Source organism: Bombina bombina, chromosome 4 (assembly GCF_027579735.1).
Source record: "Bombina bombina isolate aBomBom1 chromosome 4, aBomBom1.pri, whole genome shotgun sequence".
Classification (NCBI taxonomy): Eukaryota; Metazoa; Chordata; class Amphibia; order Anura; family Bombinatoridae; genus Bombina; species Bombina bombina.
This window is the reverse complement of record NC_069502.1, coordinates 998,494,494-998,513,922: the sequence shown is the minus strand read 5'-3', so window position 1 is coordinate 998,513,922 and position 19,429 is coordinate 998,494,494. Positions and strand designations below refer to the sequence as shown.

The window sequence follows — 19,429 nt, the reverse complement described above, 5'->3', positions numbered from 1 at the left end:
GAGACATAGATATTGTATACTTACAGAAGAGACAGCTGATTCATTCTTCGGATCAGGGCATTTTTCTTGTTCACTAGCATAAACCATTCCTGCATCATCACCTCTTCCTCCTCTGGATTTCGTCCTGAAAAAGAAAGTGAATTCAAACATGGCATATAAATAGATATTATTTATATATATATATATATATATATATACACATACACACATATATATATATATATACACACACACACACTCACTAACACACACACATACATATATATATATATATATATATATATATATATATATACACACACATACTCACTAACAGACACATACATATATATATATATATATATATATTTATTTTTTATTTTAACATATAAGAAAAAAAATGCAGTATATAGATTGTGACATGGCAACTATCGCAAAACAACCCAATGCTGCCAAAAGTACAAAATGTGTATAAAATAACTAAAGAGACATACAATATATGTTTTTTTAAAACTACTATAAATGTTAATGAAACCTCTTTCTAGAGCACCTTGATAAATTCGGAAGTGGCAAGTATGCAGACATAGCCATTGTGCTGATTATGTCATGAGACACCACTGGTTTTTAAAGGTAGAGCTGCTCAAGATGAAACATATATGCCAAACAGATGTTTAAGCATGCAGCTTTCATGTTGTGTGTCCCTTGCTAGCTACATATGTACATCTGACCCTAGACCAAAAACATGCTCTCTGCACCCCCTTTACACCAACTATTTTCTCCCCCCCTACATATATAGCCCTTGCAGCCCTTAATGCCAACCTTGACAATATACATTCTCTTTACAAGCTATAAGCCCACATCAGATTGTAGCAGCCTTCTGCAGCCTCAACTGCTCACATAAATACCTTGTTACACCATTATATTAGTTATGTACTTATATTAGCCTGCAGACCAGATAAATGTTGCTTGCTCTCCTTATTTTACAAAGTGCAAACTCTGCTCTTGAGCCCTGCATAGTATATGGTCTTAAGTAGCCCACCACCATGTGCAAAAACAAGAAAAGTGCAAGGGAATGGAAGAGCGTATTCTAGGCTTGGCAGGTGTAAGATACTGCAGACTAATGGTTGTATGAAGACAGCAGTGCTTTCTGAGGAGTTAGCACCTAAGGCCCAGACCTAAGACAAGGGATTTATATAGGCACAAGTGACTCAACCCCTTGCACAATCCGATGGCAATAAACTGTAGTATAACTCAATTACATATACCACATGCATCAGTCAATAGTGATTTAGTACTGTAAGAAACTATGATAGAGCCTATCATGAATTTTATGGCAGCTTTATTGTGATTTTGAGAATGTTATTGATACAGTATATATTATTCATAATAAGTCATTTATGTGGCTTTATAGAACATTGTTATTACAACAAAACTGCCAACAAGTAATGTGGATAGACACATATGTTGGTTATAGTGATATTGATAACTTCATTCTTAAAATAAAATTTAAATTAAGTAACAATTGTGATGTTCAAAGGCACTCATTACAGAAGAGAGATAACATTCTAAAAACATTAAAAATACTTTCACACTGTCAGAAAAATCTTTTAAAAAGTTAGATACGTATAATCCTCTTTTCTTTATGGCAAATGTGGAAAATCTGTAAAACACTACTGTAGATATGAAAATAATTGTCACCAAGTATTCTTAAAACTTTCACTTTCAAAAACCATTTATCCAGTTTACTACAAATTTATATGGAATGAAGAAAATGACACTTGTAACGTTTACTGTGCACACAACTCACTGAATGCATGAAGACTGGGTACAAGAACTATCATGCTATGCAAGTTGGTGGGGACAGATATTGTAATGCCATGCTAGATTGTGTAAGCATGTAAACTAACATCATATTATTGGCAGGTTACTTGTAGAGTTAGCATAAGACTGTCACTTTAAACTATAATGGTACAACTAAGCTTACATAATGTGTTTTACTTAATTATTTAATTAAGAGAATAAATTATGCACCATTGCATCTTGGCGAGAAGAGTAACTGTATGTATTTTGCATGTCTTCTAAATTATGCTAACTTATTGTTAATATACTTGTTATCGTCTCATGCACCTTCCAATCTGGTATCATTAGTGCCATCTCATGCATTCCCAACAGATACAAAATAATGTTTTTTTTTCTTCCTGCTTCATATTGCAAAGGTTAAAAAATGAAAGCTGTGCAGATAATGGTTTGTCAATAACTAATAAGAGATAAGAAAAGACTCTCAATACTAGGCAAACAGATGGATTCCCTGGACAATACAAGACATAACCTATTTGCCTTACACATAGCTGCTGAGTTAATAAAAACATACAATCTGACATCTATGAAAATTCCTTTCTGTGGAATCTTGAGTGTATAATTATACTAGCCTTGGCTAAAAGGATGCATATTAAATAAGATCTTGGATTTGTCCAGGACCTAATGGAAAACTAACACTAGGCAGAATAAATTTGTGATCTTAAACTGGTATTACATAGGATTGCAGTAAAATGATGTGATTTCCAGTTTACAGCACAAGTCATGATATATACATAAAAAAATAATATATATATATATATATATATATATATATACATAAATATAGTCTATATCCAATAAAGGACTGCACTCACTGGATTTAGTTTCAGAAACCTTCAAATCTTTATTGTGGCACCACAATAAAGATTTGAAGGTTTCTGAAACTAAATCCAGTGAGTGCAGTCCTTTATTGGATATAGACTGTATACTTGTTTGACTTTGCACCCTGGTTGATGACTACACAGCATTGGGAGTGCAGACACACACGGAGGATATACATAAATATATATACATACTGAGCACCTAAATTTGTTAAGGAGTTGTATGTCTTGTGGCTTCAGAATTCTTTATTGTCAAAGTGATATTTATTGCAGAAAAATGGAGGAATACGAAACAGTGTGCAGTCTTGTTTAAATAAATTATCCTTGCATCACTGGAAAAGGCTCATAACATAAAAATGTATCAAAAAAAGTTATATTAAATATTATTAACAAAGAAAATTGCTAAATGGGGTTTGTGCAATGAAGTAGGTAGAAATGCCTCCCCAAATTCTAACCCACTTTATACCCCTCCCTTTCCTGCTTGAGTCAATTCATGCATAGCCTAGCAAGATCCTAATTGGAGAAAGGGATGAGGTATATTATATATAGTTTTTTATGCAGTATATATTTGTGACTACATAATTCAAAACTGTCCATTAGCACATTTTCCAAGTATTCATACTTAGAGAAAACCCCAGAGCCAATACCATTTCTAGATGTAGATATACGCTATATGGTCAAAATAATGTTGACACCCCTACTAATTATTGAATTTAAGTGTTTCAACCACACCCATTACTATCATGTGCATAAAATCCTGCAGATAGCAATAAAATCTCTATAGATAAACATTGGCAGTACAGTGAATCATACTAAAGAGCTCAGTGGCTTTTGACATGCCACTGTCATGTCAGTTTGCTAAATTTCTACCCTACTAGATCTTCCCTTGTCAACTGTAAGTGCGAATATGTGAAGTTAAAGCATTTAGGAGCAACAACAGCCCAGCCACAAACTGGTAGACCACACACACACTCACACAATGGGGCCGTTGAGCGCTGAAGATTGTAGCACATAAAAATATCCTAGCGTCTATTGCATCACCTACTACAGAATTCCAAATGTCCTCTGGAAACAGCATCAGCAAAAGAACTGTGCGTCTGGAGAGTCATCAAAAGTTGCGGCCGCAAAGGGGGGCAACTCTATATTACTACTCATGGTGTTGGAATGGGATGCCCAAAAACTCATACATGTGATGGTCAGGTGTCCACTCAACATCCTTTTGGCCATATAGTGTATCTACATGCAACTTATTTAACTGAGATACCTTATTATTATTATCAGGTATTTGTAGAGCGCCAAAAAAAATAAAGGTTATAAACCAACTTAAACAGTTGGCTTATTATGCTTATATATGACTTGGTAGTGAATTTCAGTCTAAGGTTATCATGCTATATAGCTGTGGAAGTCTGTGGAGCATCATATTAAAGACCAACAAGAGATAAATATGGAAGATGTCAACAGATATTTTCAATTTATCATGGAAAATAGGTGGATTTTACAGACCGATAACAGCTCGAATACAGATTTAGAGCAACTAGGGCATTCTCCCAAAAGATGATTTCCTCTGTCTAGGTCAGGCTATAATAATTACACAGGTCCTCTCATCAGAATGTTATACTACGTTTCAAAGAAGCTGCACTACACAATTTGTGGTGTAACTTCTACACAGTATTAGTGGTATTTTCTTTGTGGGGAAGACAGTGGATACCCTATAAATATGCATGGTCAGTCATACATCTTCCATTAGGTCAATTTTGGAAATAATGTCTCTTAATCAGCTCGGCTTTTCTCAGGCTAGCAAGTGATACATGTTATGGACCATGCCCCTCGCTGTCTAGGAGAGGTGACACAGCAAAGATTAATTAACAAAGAGGCCAAATTGATCTATACTTTGGTCAGTTTGATACACAAGGTGTTTCAAATATACATTTAGACTGGTAGTGTTTTATTTAATTTGTTGACGATGTATTACTCCTTTGCAGTTTTTGTTATTTATAGTTTAATAGGTTGAATAAGGTATTAACTTCTTTTGTTTTCAGTTTTGTACATTATAGCCCTTGTTGGCTATATCATTAATCTGCTAGATATTTTCAATAATTCGACCTGTGATTTTGAGTTGCATTTTGCTACTTGATCAATTGTTTTAAAATATTGCTGATGCTGTGCTGGGTAATGGAAACTGCACATGTACATTTGCAGAAAAGATTTAAAAAAAAAACCATACATACATATATATATATATATATATATATATATATATATATATATATATATATATATATATATATACACACACATATATATACATATACATTAATTCAGTATATCATCTCACATTTTTCACTCCAAGAGGCAAAGTTATGTATATTCAATAAGACTCTTATGTTAAACTTTACTTGAATAAAAAACATAGGAAATATATATGTTCACAACAGAGATCCCCCCATTCTAACCAGTTCTGAATTAGTTTTTAAGTGTTCCCTTTTTAACATGGGAATATTTTACTAATACAAGAACATTACTGACTTTTTCTATTCATTCTTCATAAGAGGGAGTATCTTCTTTTTTTCCCTATATAAGGAAATGAGTATTTTTGCATTGTTTAAAGGATGTCAAGGAGCTAGCCGTAAGTTTTTTACACTTGATTATTATACAATTTGATTGTTTATTGCTTTATGAACAAGTTTTATTATTTTGGTCCAATAAACCTCCAGATATGGGCATTCTCACCAAATAAATAATAAATGTACCAACTACTTGGCATCCTCTCCAACAATATTCAACATTTTTTAATTTAATTTTTTAAACTTTGCCTGGTGCCATATACCATTAAACTTGGAATTATTTTGAGTTTCTAACATACTCACAGATATAGGGAGAATGAATGCTTCCTAATCCACATATTCTTCAATGGTTCAAACCTCTCACAAATATTTTTCCCAATTTAATCTTACTGCAATTTTATAAGATATTGTATAGCTTTGATAAAGTATGCTTTTTTTTTAGACCTAATATCTATACATCATTTTTCAAAATCTGTAATTTTCCTTATAAAATGTTCTTGTCAGGGATGCAAAATTGATATGAAAGTAATTTGCTTATAAAAACAACAATTAACCAAGTATCTCATACCTGCATTTAATAAATATTGCTCTTATTTCAGCTCACCATTTGCTAATATGGAAAATATGGAAATATCTTTATTAACTAAGGCAAATTTATTTTTTATTAATATTTTCTTCTAGATTCAGTTCCCTATTTTGTAATAATGGCAGTAATGGGGACTAAAGGGAGTTAGTACTACAGTATTATCCAATAACAGTATATAAAAAATAAATACAATTGTAGCAATAAATCCATACAAGCTGCCCCCTGGAAAAAAAACAGCAAAATTCATTCTTTAAATTTAATTAAAAAAATCATGCTTGGCAAAACATTGATTAAGTAAAATTCTAACTTCTTATCTAGCACAATCCATGTGTCTAGAAACCTAAAGGGAAAAACAAAACCTTTAAAACCCACTCTTATCTTTGGAAATTATGTCATTGATTTTTAACACCTTTGCCTCTGGAGAGACCTACAATCTAATTTCTAAAAGATGCATTAAGGGGCCTCATCATTAAAAATTCATTATGCTTTTAATAACTATTTAAATGCTTTTTAAGCTTTATATGAAACAACATTTAAAAAAAATAAAAAATTAAAATGAGAGACTGTGATCACCTTTCGCTTTTCTTATTTCTCCTTTATCCATTTGTTATTTAATCCAATATCAGTAATCCAATTTGCCCATAAAACTTATAAAGAGCAGAATTTAACTTCCAAAGCGCATGCACTTTTCAAACTAAATTTTTTTCCCCCCAAAATGAATGTTTCATTTTTCCCCTTAAGTTCCCCATGCTAATGTTGAAGGAGAAGAGAAGAAAAAAAGAAGAAAAAAAACAAGATGAACATTGTTCACACTGATTAAGTAAGAGCTCATTAAAGAGCTGTCAGTACCTCACTTTGAATATGCATGAAGCATATAATCAGATCTCGTACCGTCACTAGAAGAGAATACGGTATGTACAAAGGATTGATTTAATTACTTGAAGTAGGCTGTAGTAGTAAAGCAGTCTTGCTACTGAAAAAAATAAAGGACAGCTGAATTCTAGTGGTTTGGAGGCAGAAGAGAAAAAAGCAGTTTTAGTACTTCGACAAAACCTAATCTGTGGAGAAAGGATTCTGAATTTTGTCACTTACTTTAAACTTGTAACATTCAGAATTTAACCCACATTGTTTAACACCATCTGCTTAAAATCACCACATTTTAGAAATCCTTGTTTCTTGCTGATAAACATGTGACAAGTCTCACTCCACCACACACGCACAATTTTACAGCATTAAACCATTTCTGTGTGCAAAAGGAATGTTTGTTTGCATACTTAATTTTAGCAAATCAAAGATAATGCTAATTAATTCAGATGCTTGACAAAGTTTACATTCCTGTGTTTCATATCAGGCTCCCGTAATTATTTTTATGCTGGATAGTAAGTACACAAATTATTTTATTAGCAATACAATACTATAAAGCAGTGTAAGACATAAAAGTACCACTCATATGTTGCAGGGTCAACATGTCGTTAACCCTTATGACACCCAAGTAAGCCTACAATACATTACTTTACTAGCGCTAACACAACTCCATAACATTGCCTGTGTAATTTCAGCGATTACTGATAAACATGACACAATGAACAAGTTTAATGACGCATGACATTTTAACAACGTCAGAGCAGGGCACCAAACAAAGCTAAACTTTGGATTTAAAAAGCCAATAAAGCAGAAATTCAAGTTTCATAATTCAGATAAAGAATACAATGTAAAACAACTTTTCAATATCTCCCTTTATGAAAACATGTACAATCTTTTTATCAGCACACATTCTGAGGCTCCAGCTCCTACTGAGCATGTGCAAAAGTGCACAGAATAATCTTATATGCATTTTGTGATTGGCTGACGGCTGTCACATGATACAGGGGGAGGGGAAAACTGGATTCATTTTGAAATTTGGCAAAAAAATATTCTAGTGTTCATTTCAAATTCAAAGTAAGTGCTATTTGCTTTGTCTTTTAATTGTGTATTTGTCTATATCAGAAATGTATTCAGAAAGTGGCAGTCTTGTTAATCTATCATAATTAAAGGGACATTAAATAATATGAAATTGTAATATAAAATGTTAAATTATAAGTAGTAAAAAAACATACATTTTCATAATTTATTTTGTTCCCTTTTTTTATAATTTTTATTTTATAATTCTGTGCTTTCTAATTCCTGTTAAAAGTGGGCGTACAGCCTCCACACAGTCATTGGTTGCATACTCTAGTGACCCATACCCATTTATAAATTTCCATAATTGGCCTTAGCAGATAAGGAAACCTATATTAAAGCATCGTAGTGTCAATTGCTAAAACTTTACACTTCATTATTTTAAAAAGTACATCTGCATATTATCCTCAGCTATTTTCTGCTTTTATTACATCAGTCTATTTATCATTTATTTAGTTTAATTAATACTAACTAGGAAAAGCAGACTTCACATGTACATGTAAGGCTAGACATATTTTTTTTAGATTTTCTAATTAGAATTTAAATGTTCAAAAGTTAAATATTTATTTCTACAGTGACATTTTATTCTTTGCAGTTTCTTAGCAAACGTTTATTAATGAAGAATGGCATTATCTAACTATTATCATAAAGAGAAAAAATGCTTTAAAACAAATTAAGCTTTCTAAGGGCTAGTTTACAAGTGGAGCAATGTTTGCGCACACATCGGTCTTACCGTTGGTATTAGGAGTTGAAAGTAACACGCGATCACTTGAGCACAATCGCAATTTACACTAGAATGATTACTGTGACTTCAGAGCTCTGGTTAACTGTTTTACAAAACTAAAAAGTTGCACAAAACACATCATAAATGCATTACAAAAGAACAAAAGTACAGTTACATTCATAATTACACCATCTAATAAACATATTGCACACAAAAGTTATAAAAGCTCAACAATATGAGATCTCTGGTGTTAGACAAAAAAAGGCAGCCAAAATGCTTTAACATAGAAGATGGATATATATATATATATATATATATATATATATATATATATATATATATATATATATATATATATATATATATATATATCCATCTGTCTGTCTGTCAGTGAGATCAAACAATGTGGAGCTCACTTATCACTTGACACAAAATATTATTATTGCAGAATTTCTTGTTTGAGCAAAATTTTAACAAGTCAAAAATGATTAAGGTATTGATACAAGCAATAGGTATATATAAAATATGTTGATATAATAACTCAAATACAAGACACATTAAATGCTGGCAAAATATATAAAAAGTGCTAGGGAAACGCAAAGTCATGTCTTTTTTTCACTCCCACTGCTTCCTTCATGTGACATTCATCAGCCAATCACAAATAAATATATGTATATTCTGTGAATTCTTGCAAATGCTCAAGTAGAAGCTGGTGACTAAAAGTGTAAATATAAAAAGACTATACACATTTTGTTCATGGAAGTAAATTGGAAAGTTGTCTAAAATTGCATGCTCTATCTGAACCATGAAAGTTTAACTTTGACTTGAGTGTCCCTTTAAGTAACATTTAGGAGGGAAGTGTATTTAAAAGGAAAAAAAATAATACTCTATTTCCTATGTATTAAATAATCCACTATTAAAGGAACATTAAATACAGTAATATTGCATACTCAACAAATGAGTAATAAAAAGATAACGCAATATCACTTAGTCTGAATTTAAAATGAGTTGTAGATTTTCTAACAAATTTAAAAATTACATCCATTTCCTTCCCCTGTATCACGTGACAGCCATCAGCCAACCACAAAATACATATATGTATATTTTGTAGAATCTTGCACATGCTCAGTAGCAGAAAGTGTGTACATAAAAATATTGCAGATGTTTTCATAACAGAAGTGAAATTTAAAATATTTCCGATTTAAATTGCATGCTCTGTTTATATAACGCAAGGTTAATTTGTAATTAAGTATCCCCTTTAAAGTAGGGGTGGGCAATTACCGGCCCTCCAGATGTTATGGACTACATCTCCCATGATGCTTTGCCTGCATTATGGCTGAAAGAGCATTATGGGAGATGTAGTCCATAACACAGTAATTGCCCACCCCTGCTTTAAAGGGCAACTAAAGTAAAAAAATTAAGTTTCATGAAATTTTAAAAAAACTTTCCATTATACTTCCATCATCAAACGTTGCATATTTTTATAGACACACTTTCTGGGGCTTTGGCAACTACTGAGCATGTACAAAAGTGCACAATATATACATTTTGTGATTGGCTGATGGCTGTCACATGATAAAGGGGGAGAAAAAATTTGGATTCACTTTAAAATAAGCAGTAGATATTTTCTGGCGAAATTCAAAGTCAAAGTAAGAGCTATTGCATTGTCTTTTAATTGTGTATTTGTCAGTTATTCAATTCTACTTCACTTATGAAGTTAAAATATAGCTGGAAAATATGTTAGAGTAGACTATAAATATCAAAGAAACATTCATTGTCAGGGGATTATTCAACTTGGAAGTGAATGTATATTAGGGCGACTTAAGTTATTATTAAGACGTTTGTCAGAACTGGTATAAAAAACAGAAAACAAAAAGTGAATTAACCAACTAATACAGCAATTGTTTGTATAAAATAAAAGTTTCCAAGTAACTGACTCAATGTAGATGTTTACTAATTGTAAAACTTTGTAAAGAACATTGCATATGCCAGAGATTATAAAACATAAACAAATTATGTATGTTCAGAAATAAATAAATTTCTTGTAAAATCTTAGCAAGCACAATTCTGATTATAGTAGGCTGCTTGCCACACCGTTTTTAAAAATCAACAACTACTAATAAAATACTAGCTTCCTATGAATCACTCTGGACATAGACATACTACACCTTCATGCCTCTGTGCGTATATATTACTCATATGTTTTAAAAGAATAAAAAAAACTTTGCTTTATTTTTGTAGTACACAGAGTGCAAAGTTGTTTCATGCCAGTTGCGTATTTAGGTTTTGTGCTGATGTGCTGCCCCCCTACCCTGCCCCCCTTCCCACTTACATATCTGTCTATTGCAAGTTATATAAAAAACCCAAGCCCAAACACAGATTTGTTAAAACAATACTTCCCCAAACACAATATTAAAAGGAACATAAAACAAGTTGGGATAGAGACAAAATATAATATTCATTTTAATTAAAAGCTCTAACCCCCCCCCCCCCCCCCCCACACACACATTTCCGTCTATGGCTGTACCTATATCTATTGTAGCTTTGGTAGAATGCAAACTTGCATAGTGATTATCTGCTGGAGCATGCCTAGAAGCTGTGAACTCAGTTGAAAAACAATGCCTGTGTCTAAACACTGATAAGGGGGGGGGGAGCACAGTCTCTAGACAGCATTGCTATGTAAGTAGTTTTGCTTATTTGTGAAAATTATTTTAAAATACTTGCCAGCAATTTTTAAACAATTTCTTAATTCAAACCTTTTACTTAATTAGTCCTTTTAGGATATGCACAGATTTCAACATGTTTTATGGCACTTTAAGTGCTGAAAGCCAACAGAACTAAAGGCAATAGCTAGCTGAATAAAAAAAAAGGTTCAGAACTACCTCTAAACTGTAAGCTCAATGGGCAGTCTCTTATTATACCCTATAGAATATAAGCTCTTTGGGCAAAATATCCCATTATATACCTGTATAATGCTTCTAAAATAACTGAAAACTTTTAACAAATATAGCCACAAAAAAAGTGCTGCCCCCTCTCAATCTGCCGTCCTAGGCAAGTGCCTTGTTTGCCTAGGCCAAAATACGCCCCTGCTTCATGCTCCTGCTAAGTGCTTGCCTCAACGTCATACACCTAATAATGCTCTGGAGATGGAGGCATTGAATACAGCCAAGCTCATAGGACGACCACCAGCAATATACAACACAGGCCCCTTGGCTAAACGGAGTAAACTGGAACCTCGGGTTATGTTTAAAAACACATTTATTAAAAGACTGATAAAGTGACCTATAGAACATCAGCAAGCTCAAGATAATGTATATAACTATCACCACTTCAAAGTCACAAGTTCACGGAGTAATTCTCAGCATTCTCCGTTCAGCATAGTCCTACCCTCTCTGTGATGTTTTGGTTCACTCAGTCCAATCACTCCCTCTGATGTATGGTAGTTGGGAGATTTAAAAAAAAGAGTAGCTGGAATTGGAGGATATTCTTGAAAAAGTCAGCCTATCTGGTGAAATGTACGTTGGAGGAACTGATTGGACTGAGTGAGCAGATACGTCACAGAGAGAGCGGAACTTAGCTATGTATTACTGCAGTTGCTGAATGGAGAATGCTTAGAATAACTCTGTGGACTTGTGACTTTGCAGCAGTGGTTGATATATGCATGATCTTAAACCTTGCTGATGTTCTATAGGCCACTGTATCAGTCTTTTAATAAATGTGCTTTAAAACATGATCTGAGGCTCAAGTTTACTCCATTTAGCCAAGGGGCTTGATACTGCTGGCATACTGAGAGCTAGGTGATCGCTCTCTGAAGTGCGAGTATCTTTCATTACACACTTATAAATAACCTCTAAGTACTTCCCTAATTTGCTTCTTTTACTTTTTGAGGAATCGTTGGCTGGGAAAGAAGATTAACCCCTTTGAACACATATTTTGACTTAATGTTGGAGTATATCCTTGTGCAAATTTTTACACTAATTTGTTGATGTACATTACAAAAGGGTTGTGGGACATGAAAACATGCAGAAATCATGAAGGTATGGACTGGAATCTAGGTAATCAATCATTAATTTCATTCCATATGAGTATGTATTTGAAACATTTCACCCTCTTTAGAAACAATTTCATTTTATGGTATATATATATATATATATATATATATATTTTTTTTTTTTTTTTTTTTTTTTAAGTATTAAAAAAAAAAATACATACCACATGCCTAAAACATTATGCTCTCCATATTAAACAAGGTAATTTTAGCTCATGTCACCACAAGACACAGCCTCATCATCAGATGTTATGAGTAATAACAGTCATGATTTATATCATTCATTAAGAATTACAAATTGCAAAGTGTTAGGTTTATTAAAAATACATATTGTGCTTCCTGTATTTATGGTGCCACGTATTTAATTGCATGGTGAAAATACAAATAGGATCATTTATTAATCTAATGTATTGTATTTTGGGACAGAGTTTTCTAAATGTATTTGAAACTTAAGAACCACCAGTAATATTAAATAACAAGTAACACAATACCTTAGGAACTAGAGAATGATTTTTTATAGGGATTTATTTATTAGAATACAAACTGTCAGAAAAAAACTAAAACTTGCATTGTCTAGTGCTAAACTGAAGTGCAGGCTATGGCTTGTCACGAAGACAACAATATCACTGGTCTGTCAATGGGCACAACTTATGTCACAAGAAACAAGAATACCTAAAATCCAAGATGTCGGCACCCAGTGTGAAGATGCAGAGCTTCACTAACCAGAAATTTTAAAGGGTTAAAAAAGAGAAAAGCTTTAATGAGAGATGCAAGTACACTAGGAAAAACAAAAGCATTGCGAGTAGTAACCATTCAAATGTACTTGTACCCAGCAGGTTAATGTACTTTTAAGCCAATATTAAGCAAAAATAAACTGACATTAATTTTTTTAGTATTTGTCTTACAAATCATAATTAAATAGATTTTCGTGAAAATATGCAATTTATTTGCACTCTAGATAGAATAAATAACATTTAGAAATAAAATAATGCAAAATATTACACTGCTCCCATTTGACTAATTCATAATGCCACCCAGTTACTTCATTATGCTACTTGGCTGGCAAAAGTTTCTGTGGTGAACACTACACCAGACTATCCCACCTATATGAGCTTGTTGGACATCCCATTCTAAAACGATGGGCATTAATTCGGAAATGCCCGTCCCCCTTTGTGGCTATAACAGCTGCATCTCTTCTGGTAAGACTTTCTACAAGATTTTGGAGTGTGTCTGTGGGCATTTATGCCCATTCAGTCAAAAGAGCATTTGTGAGGTAAGGCACTGATGTTGGATGAGAAGGTCTGGCTCACAATCAGCATTACAATTCATCCCAAAGGCGTTCAATGGGGTTGAACTGTCTTCATGGACCTCACTTTGTTGTCAGGGGCACCATCATGCTGGAACAGAAAAGAACCTTCCCCAAACTGTTGCAACAAAGTTGTAATGCCCAATTGTTTAAAATGTCTTTGCATCCTGTAGCATTAAGATGACCCTTCATTAAAACAAAAGGGCCTAGCCCAAACCTTGACAAACATCCCCACACCATTATGCCTTCACCACCAAACTTTACAGTAGGCACTATACACTGTGGTAGGAAGTGTTCTCCTGGCATTCACCACACCCAGACGAGTCTTCCATCAGACTCCTAGAAAGTGAAGTGTGATTCATCACTCCAAAGAACACATTTCCTCTGCTTAAAGGGACACCCAAGTAAAAATTAAACTTTCACGATTCAGATAGAGCAGCGATTTTAAACAATGTTCCTATTTACTTCCATTAACAAAATGTGCACAGTCTTTTTATATTTACACTTTTTGAGTCACCAGCTCCTACTGAGCATGTACAAGAATTCACAGAATATATGTTTATGCATTTGGATTGGCTAATGGATGTCACATAGTACAGGGGGAGAGGAAAAAGTAATAACTTTGAAATTTGTCAGAAAAAAATTACTACTGTCTGGGAGTTCAGACTAAGTGCCATTGCATTGTCTTGTTATCAGGCATTTGTTGATTATGCAAATCTACTGTACTTACTGGTCCTTTAAGAGTCCAGTTATGGAGTGCTTTACACCACTCCAGCAGATGCTTGGAATTGCATATGTTGATGTAAGGCTTGTGTATAACTGCTTGGCCATGAAACTAATTTCATGAAGTTCTCAATGCACAATTATTGTTGTTGATAGGCGATTTCTATGCCCTATGCGCTTCAGGACTCGGCGGTGGTACTTGTTTTGCTAAAGAATTTAGTAAATAATTAGTTGGGAACAACATTCTATAGTGCATGACTGTTTGGAGGATACAGCATATGATTGGCTGTATTTTCTCTACCTACCAATAGAAAGAGTAATTCAAAGAGGTTCTAACAAGGGTTGCAAGTAAGGTAACTTTATATTTTTTATTTATGTAAAAATATATTATGCCTAGTTTGTTTTTAAATACACAAATACTTCATAACAGAATAGAAGTGAAATACACATCAAGCGCATGCCCCAAAATAATATAAAGGAATAATTATTATTTTAAACCAGATACGCTACTTTATAAGCTATTTTTCTAAGATAGGTTCCTTGTAAATAAATTACATATACAAAGAACTACACAAGAAACGTTAAGATCGCAAGTGATTAATGCATAAATGACAATCTGTAGGAAATGCATGATAAAATACCCTGCAAACAGAGAAGGTGTTACACAATAAAGGACTATGCTTTGCATGTGAAACAATACTGAAAAACCTGTATTTTAACACTTATACTCAACAGGCACTCCAACCTATGAAATGATGAAAACAGAATCCCATCTTTTCTAATAATCTTGTGACAAAAGCTAAAAAGACATCATCCCATTAACTAGTGATCTCAACTGCAAATGCAGAGTACTTCCTGGTTCCTTTTATGTCGAATGCGGCTATTTAAAAAAAAAAAAAAAAAATCCACTAAACACTGACTGTGAATAGCACAGACTCATTCATCTTTTATCATGATCTCTTGTTATGAGAGCGTGAGTGAGACTGAAGGTGTCATTGATATGATGAAGTGGAAATTAATAAGAAATTCTCTCATATTTGCCTCATCACACTAATTTACTTTCGTACAAATTTTCCTCTTTTTGAGAGTTCATACCCAGCCCCCTGTTGTATTCTTTTTTTTAGCGTAGAATAGTCAACGAGTGCGTTGCCTGAAAAGCACCAGGGCTGGACACAAAAAGCATTCGAAATTCTCATTTAGTTGTCTTTATTTTGCTAGCGCCATGTGGTCCTTGAAGATGCAGAAAACACGGGAAGCCGGGTAAAGATCAGAGCAAGCTCATTAGCATTCTGACAAAATTGGAGTGGTGGAGATGTATAGTTTGCCTGGTTTGTCGTTTTGAAAGCTGCCGGTGGTAAGCTTTCTGTTTCATTGTGCCTTTGTCTTTTTGGGAGTTTTTTAACGCAGCAGGGTGTTTGTTAGCTCCTGGATTGCACAATGCATTGTGGGAACCTTCATTGAATGGCCAGTCTATAGTATCACTGTAAACTAAGTCACTAAGTTTTTTCTATCCATGTATACGAGAAAATTTACACCAATTTATTCCTTTCACCTTATGCTGTCATCTGTGACCTTCTCTAACACCTGAATTAAAAAGTCTGACATAAAACTGCAAGTGAGCTGGATTGCTATTGAAAAAAGGGAAAGAACGATTGTACAGTGCCATTTTGCTTCAAACACAATATGATAAAGAATTTAATTGAAATTCGATTATTTACAAAGAGCTAAGGATGAATTGGAGAAAGATAAAGTTGATTACAATTCAAAAACATATCTTTAAACAAATACATCTCTGTTCTTCAGAGACTTGTGAGAGGGTGGTAGCGGGATTGGTTTATGCTCCAGAATTATGTAAATAAAGTATTACCTCTTAGAAGACCTAAGCAAGTTATTATCCTGGCCATTTGATTTTTATTAAACATACAGCTTACTTTGATGGGCTATAAAGACTACATTAATGCTGCTATCCTACATGAATGTCTCCAAGTTGCAGTGAAATGGATAAAAGTCTTTTAGGATGAATTTATCTGCTAAATCCTTGTGGTTGCCCTCCTATCTTGGATGATGACCCAAAAGAATGTCAACAGCTCATTTCCCAGAATGCTGCTAAGAGTCACTATGCAAGGCATAATCTGCTCACTCTCAAAGAACCGTTTCAAACATCACATTTCACAAGCTGTTAAAATGGAAAAAAATTCACTCTCATCTCCTGACCATCCTGATAAAGCATTTCACATATGTGCATCCAGAATGGTTTAACAACACAGTTATAGGCAAGACTCATGCTTATGTAAATCACTATTTAATACATAAAATAGTATTTCAGATTAAAGAATGCAATATGATTGGGAAGGAAAGTAGTCACTGCACTATAAGCAAACCTATAATCCATTGCTACACATATTAAGCTATGATACTAAAAAAGAGAATTATACTACAGTTATCTGCAAAAACACACTGAAAGGAGAAGGTATTCCAAATGAGCGCCCCTTACCTAAAAGCACCAAAAAAAAAATTCCTTGGTATAATAGTATAAAAATATACATTACTGCAAAAAAACAACAACAAAAAACACTCAGGGCTAAAGGTGTAATGTTTCTATTATCACAGGACCTTATCCATAGACATGAAAAAATGACTCCCCCATTTCCACATTTATAAAGATTTATACTTTGTCACTAAGCAATTTGACAGAAAACAAACCACAGATTGTATGAAAAAGACTATATTAAAACTCTTAAGCAAGCCAACAGTAAACATACTGAGTTTTAACTGTTCGGCTGCCAGGAAGGGTAGTAAATCTCAGCAGTCCTCGGTGGTTAGGGGACTTATAACCTTGCAACCAGCAATGAGAATATACCATTGCAATACATGTCATCAAAATCACATAATTTAGTGTGAAATTAGCAATCTTAGTCTAGCTAAACATAGATGGCCAATAATAAGCCCTTAAAATGACAAACAATTACTGAACATTTGCTTACAGCTAAGCAGTAAAAACGGACTCTTTCAGGTCGAAGCACATGGACAAATATATATAAATTGTATTTGTTCTCCCTGCTTACCACCATGGTTACTGAGATTACACATGCAAAAATTATTATAAGCTTTATTGATCTTCAATAACTGAAGCTGTGCACAGCCCTTTACTAGGAGCTGGAATGAACTCCAGAAAACAGTAACATTATATTTGAATGAACTGTCTAAGAGGAATATAAAAACCGTACTCCTATACTATGAAATTAGTATATATCCAAATTTGAAATTTAACTAATGAAAAATATCCACCCCTATGAATAAAACTTTTAGCAAAGCAATTACTAAAAACATTATTTCTAACCAAAACATATTATCAGTGAAATATAAAAATAAAAAAATAAAATAAATCCCAAAAGTGAAATATGTTTTGAGCTATGCTAACACTATACATTTTAATATAAATATATTTATATATTGCTTTCACACAATTTCAAGGTGCTAAGTGTATAATACGGGTATAAGGAATGCATTTCCCAATGCAGATTTTTTATTTTTCAGAACTTCCTTACATAAAAATAATGCACTTATTTAATACTGATAATGCATTTAATCCTAACCACACTTGTTATATAGCGAATACTACAAGAACAATATCAGAAATGCAGCAGTTTCTATCAAAGCCTTAATAACATAGTCTACTCCTTTATGCAATTGTAATAATTCCATATAAAATACTTAATAGTTCCCAAATGTAGACAAGGTACGGTGATCTTTCTAGTCTTGAAAAAAAAAAAAAATGTAAAGTCTATACTACTTTCTGCCAATAAAGTTTCTTGAAGCAGCCAGTCATGAGTGTCTAAGTCCAGCTTTGAAACAAATATGTAAACAATTACTTATCCACGTGGAAAATGGAATATGCTTTCCCAGAAAATATTTTCTACAATTTCCTTTGGATTCAAGCTGAAATGGTAGCTGTCTGTTTTGCATGCAATTACATGACAAGGATCTAATATGGCCTAACATTCAAACAAAGTTTGAGATTTAAACTGACACTGTATCAGCAACTAAGCACTGCATAGCAAACAATCTGCAAATGATATATATATATATATATATATATATATATATATATATATATATATATATATTTATATTGTAAACACTAAGGGGTCCTTTGGAGAAGCTCTGTCTCTCTGTTTTTTTAACTTGCTTACCATGTTATAAAATAAGATTCCCTATCTTTTATGTGGATATCTCAGCCTAGCAGTTAGCTTAAAATTGTAAAGATAACTTAACCTTAGCGCTCGGATTGTTAGGGCTTAGTTGTTATTGATATTTTTTCTGCTGGCTGTTACAATTTAACATTATACAAGTTCTAATAACTTAGATGGGAAGTCTATTATTGATCTTGGTTTAAATGTTTTTAATTTGAGCTCAAGCCAATTGTATGCATGATAATTCTCTTTTTCCTTTTTTTTATAAATATGCTTTCAATAAGGATAATAGTGTGAATGATATTGAATTATTACTTTATATCGCTTAACCATTTCAACTCAGCAGAGTTATTTCAAACGCAGATTAGAACTACCTATAATTAATGGTATATCCTATTACAATTACTTTGTTAGTTGTTACTTGTTTCTTTCTCTGATTCTGTGGCAGGAAGTCTAAACTAATATATATATTAAGATTTATTTCATTACATTTGCAAGATTTAAGTCTCCTGTTTATTGATACTCTGCTTCCCCTCACCTCGTATTGTAATTAAAATATTGTAAACACTTTCAGAGGGTTGTTTTGTTATCAAAATGTGAATTGTTTTGCTGCTCAAAGACAAACCATTAGAAAAACCTTGAAATAAGTTTAGCGTATTTCCTTTGCACGATTGACTTGTGGCAGATAAA

The 19,429-nt window shown here is 33.1% G+C and overlaps 1 protein-coding gene across 5 annotated transcripts in view; it reads right to left on the bottom strand.

Moving 5' to 3' along the window:
* The window catches only part of EHBP1 (EH domain binding protein 1), a 1,033,533-nt gene that overhangs the window by 63,518 nt on the left and 950,586 nt on the right, over positions 1 to 19,429 (bottom strand). For all 5 annotated transcript variants that reach the window (XM_053712059.1, XM_053712060.1, XM_053712061.1 and 2 more), the window contains one exon: positions 25 to 124. In XM_053712059.1, coding sequence (XP_053568034.1) covers positions 25 to 124 — 100 coding nt within the window. The remainder of the gene's footprint in view (positions 1 to 24; positions 125 to 19,429) is intronic.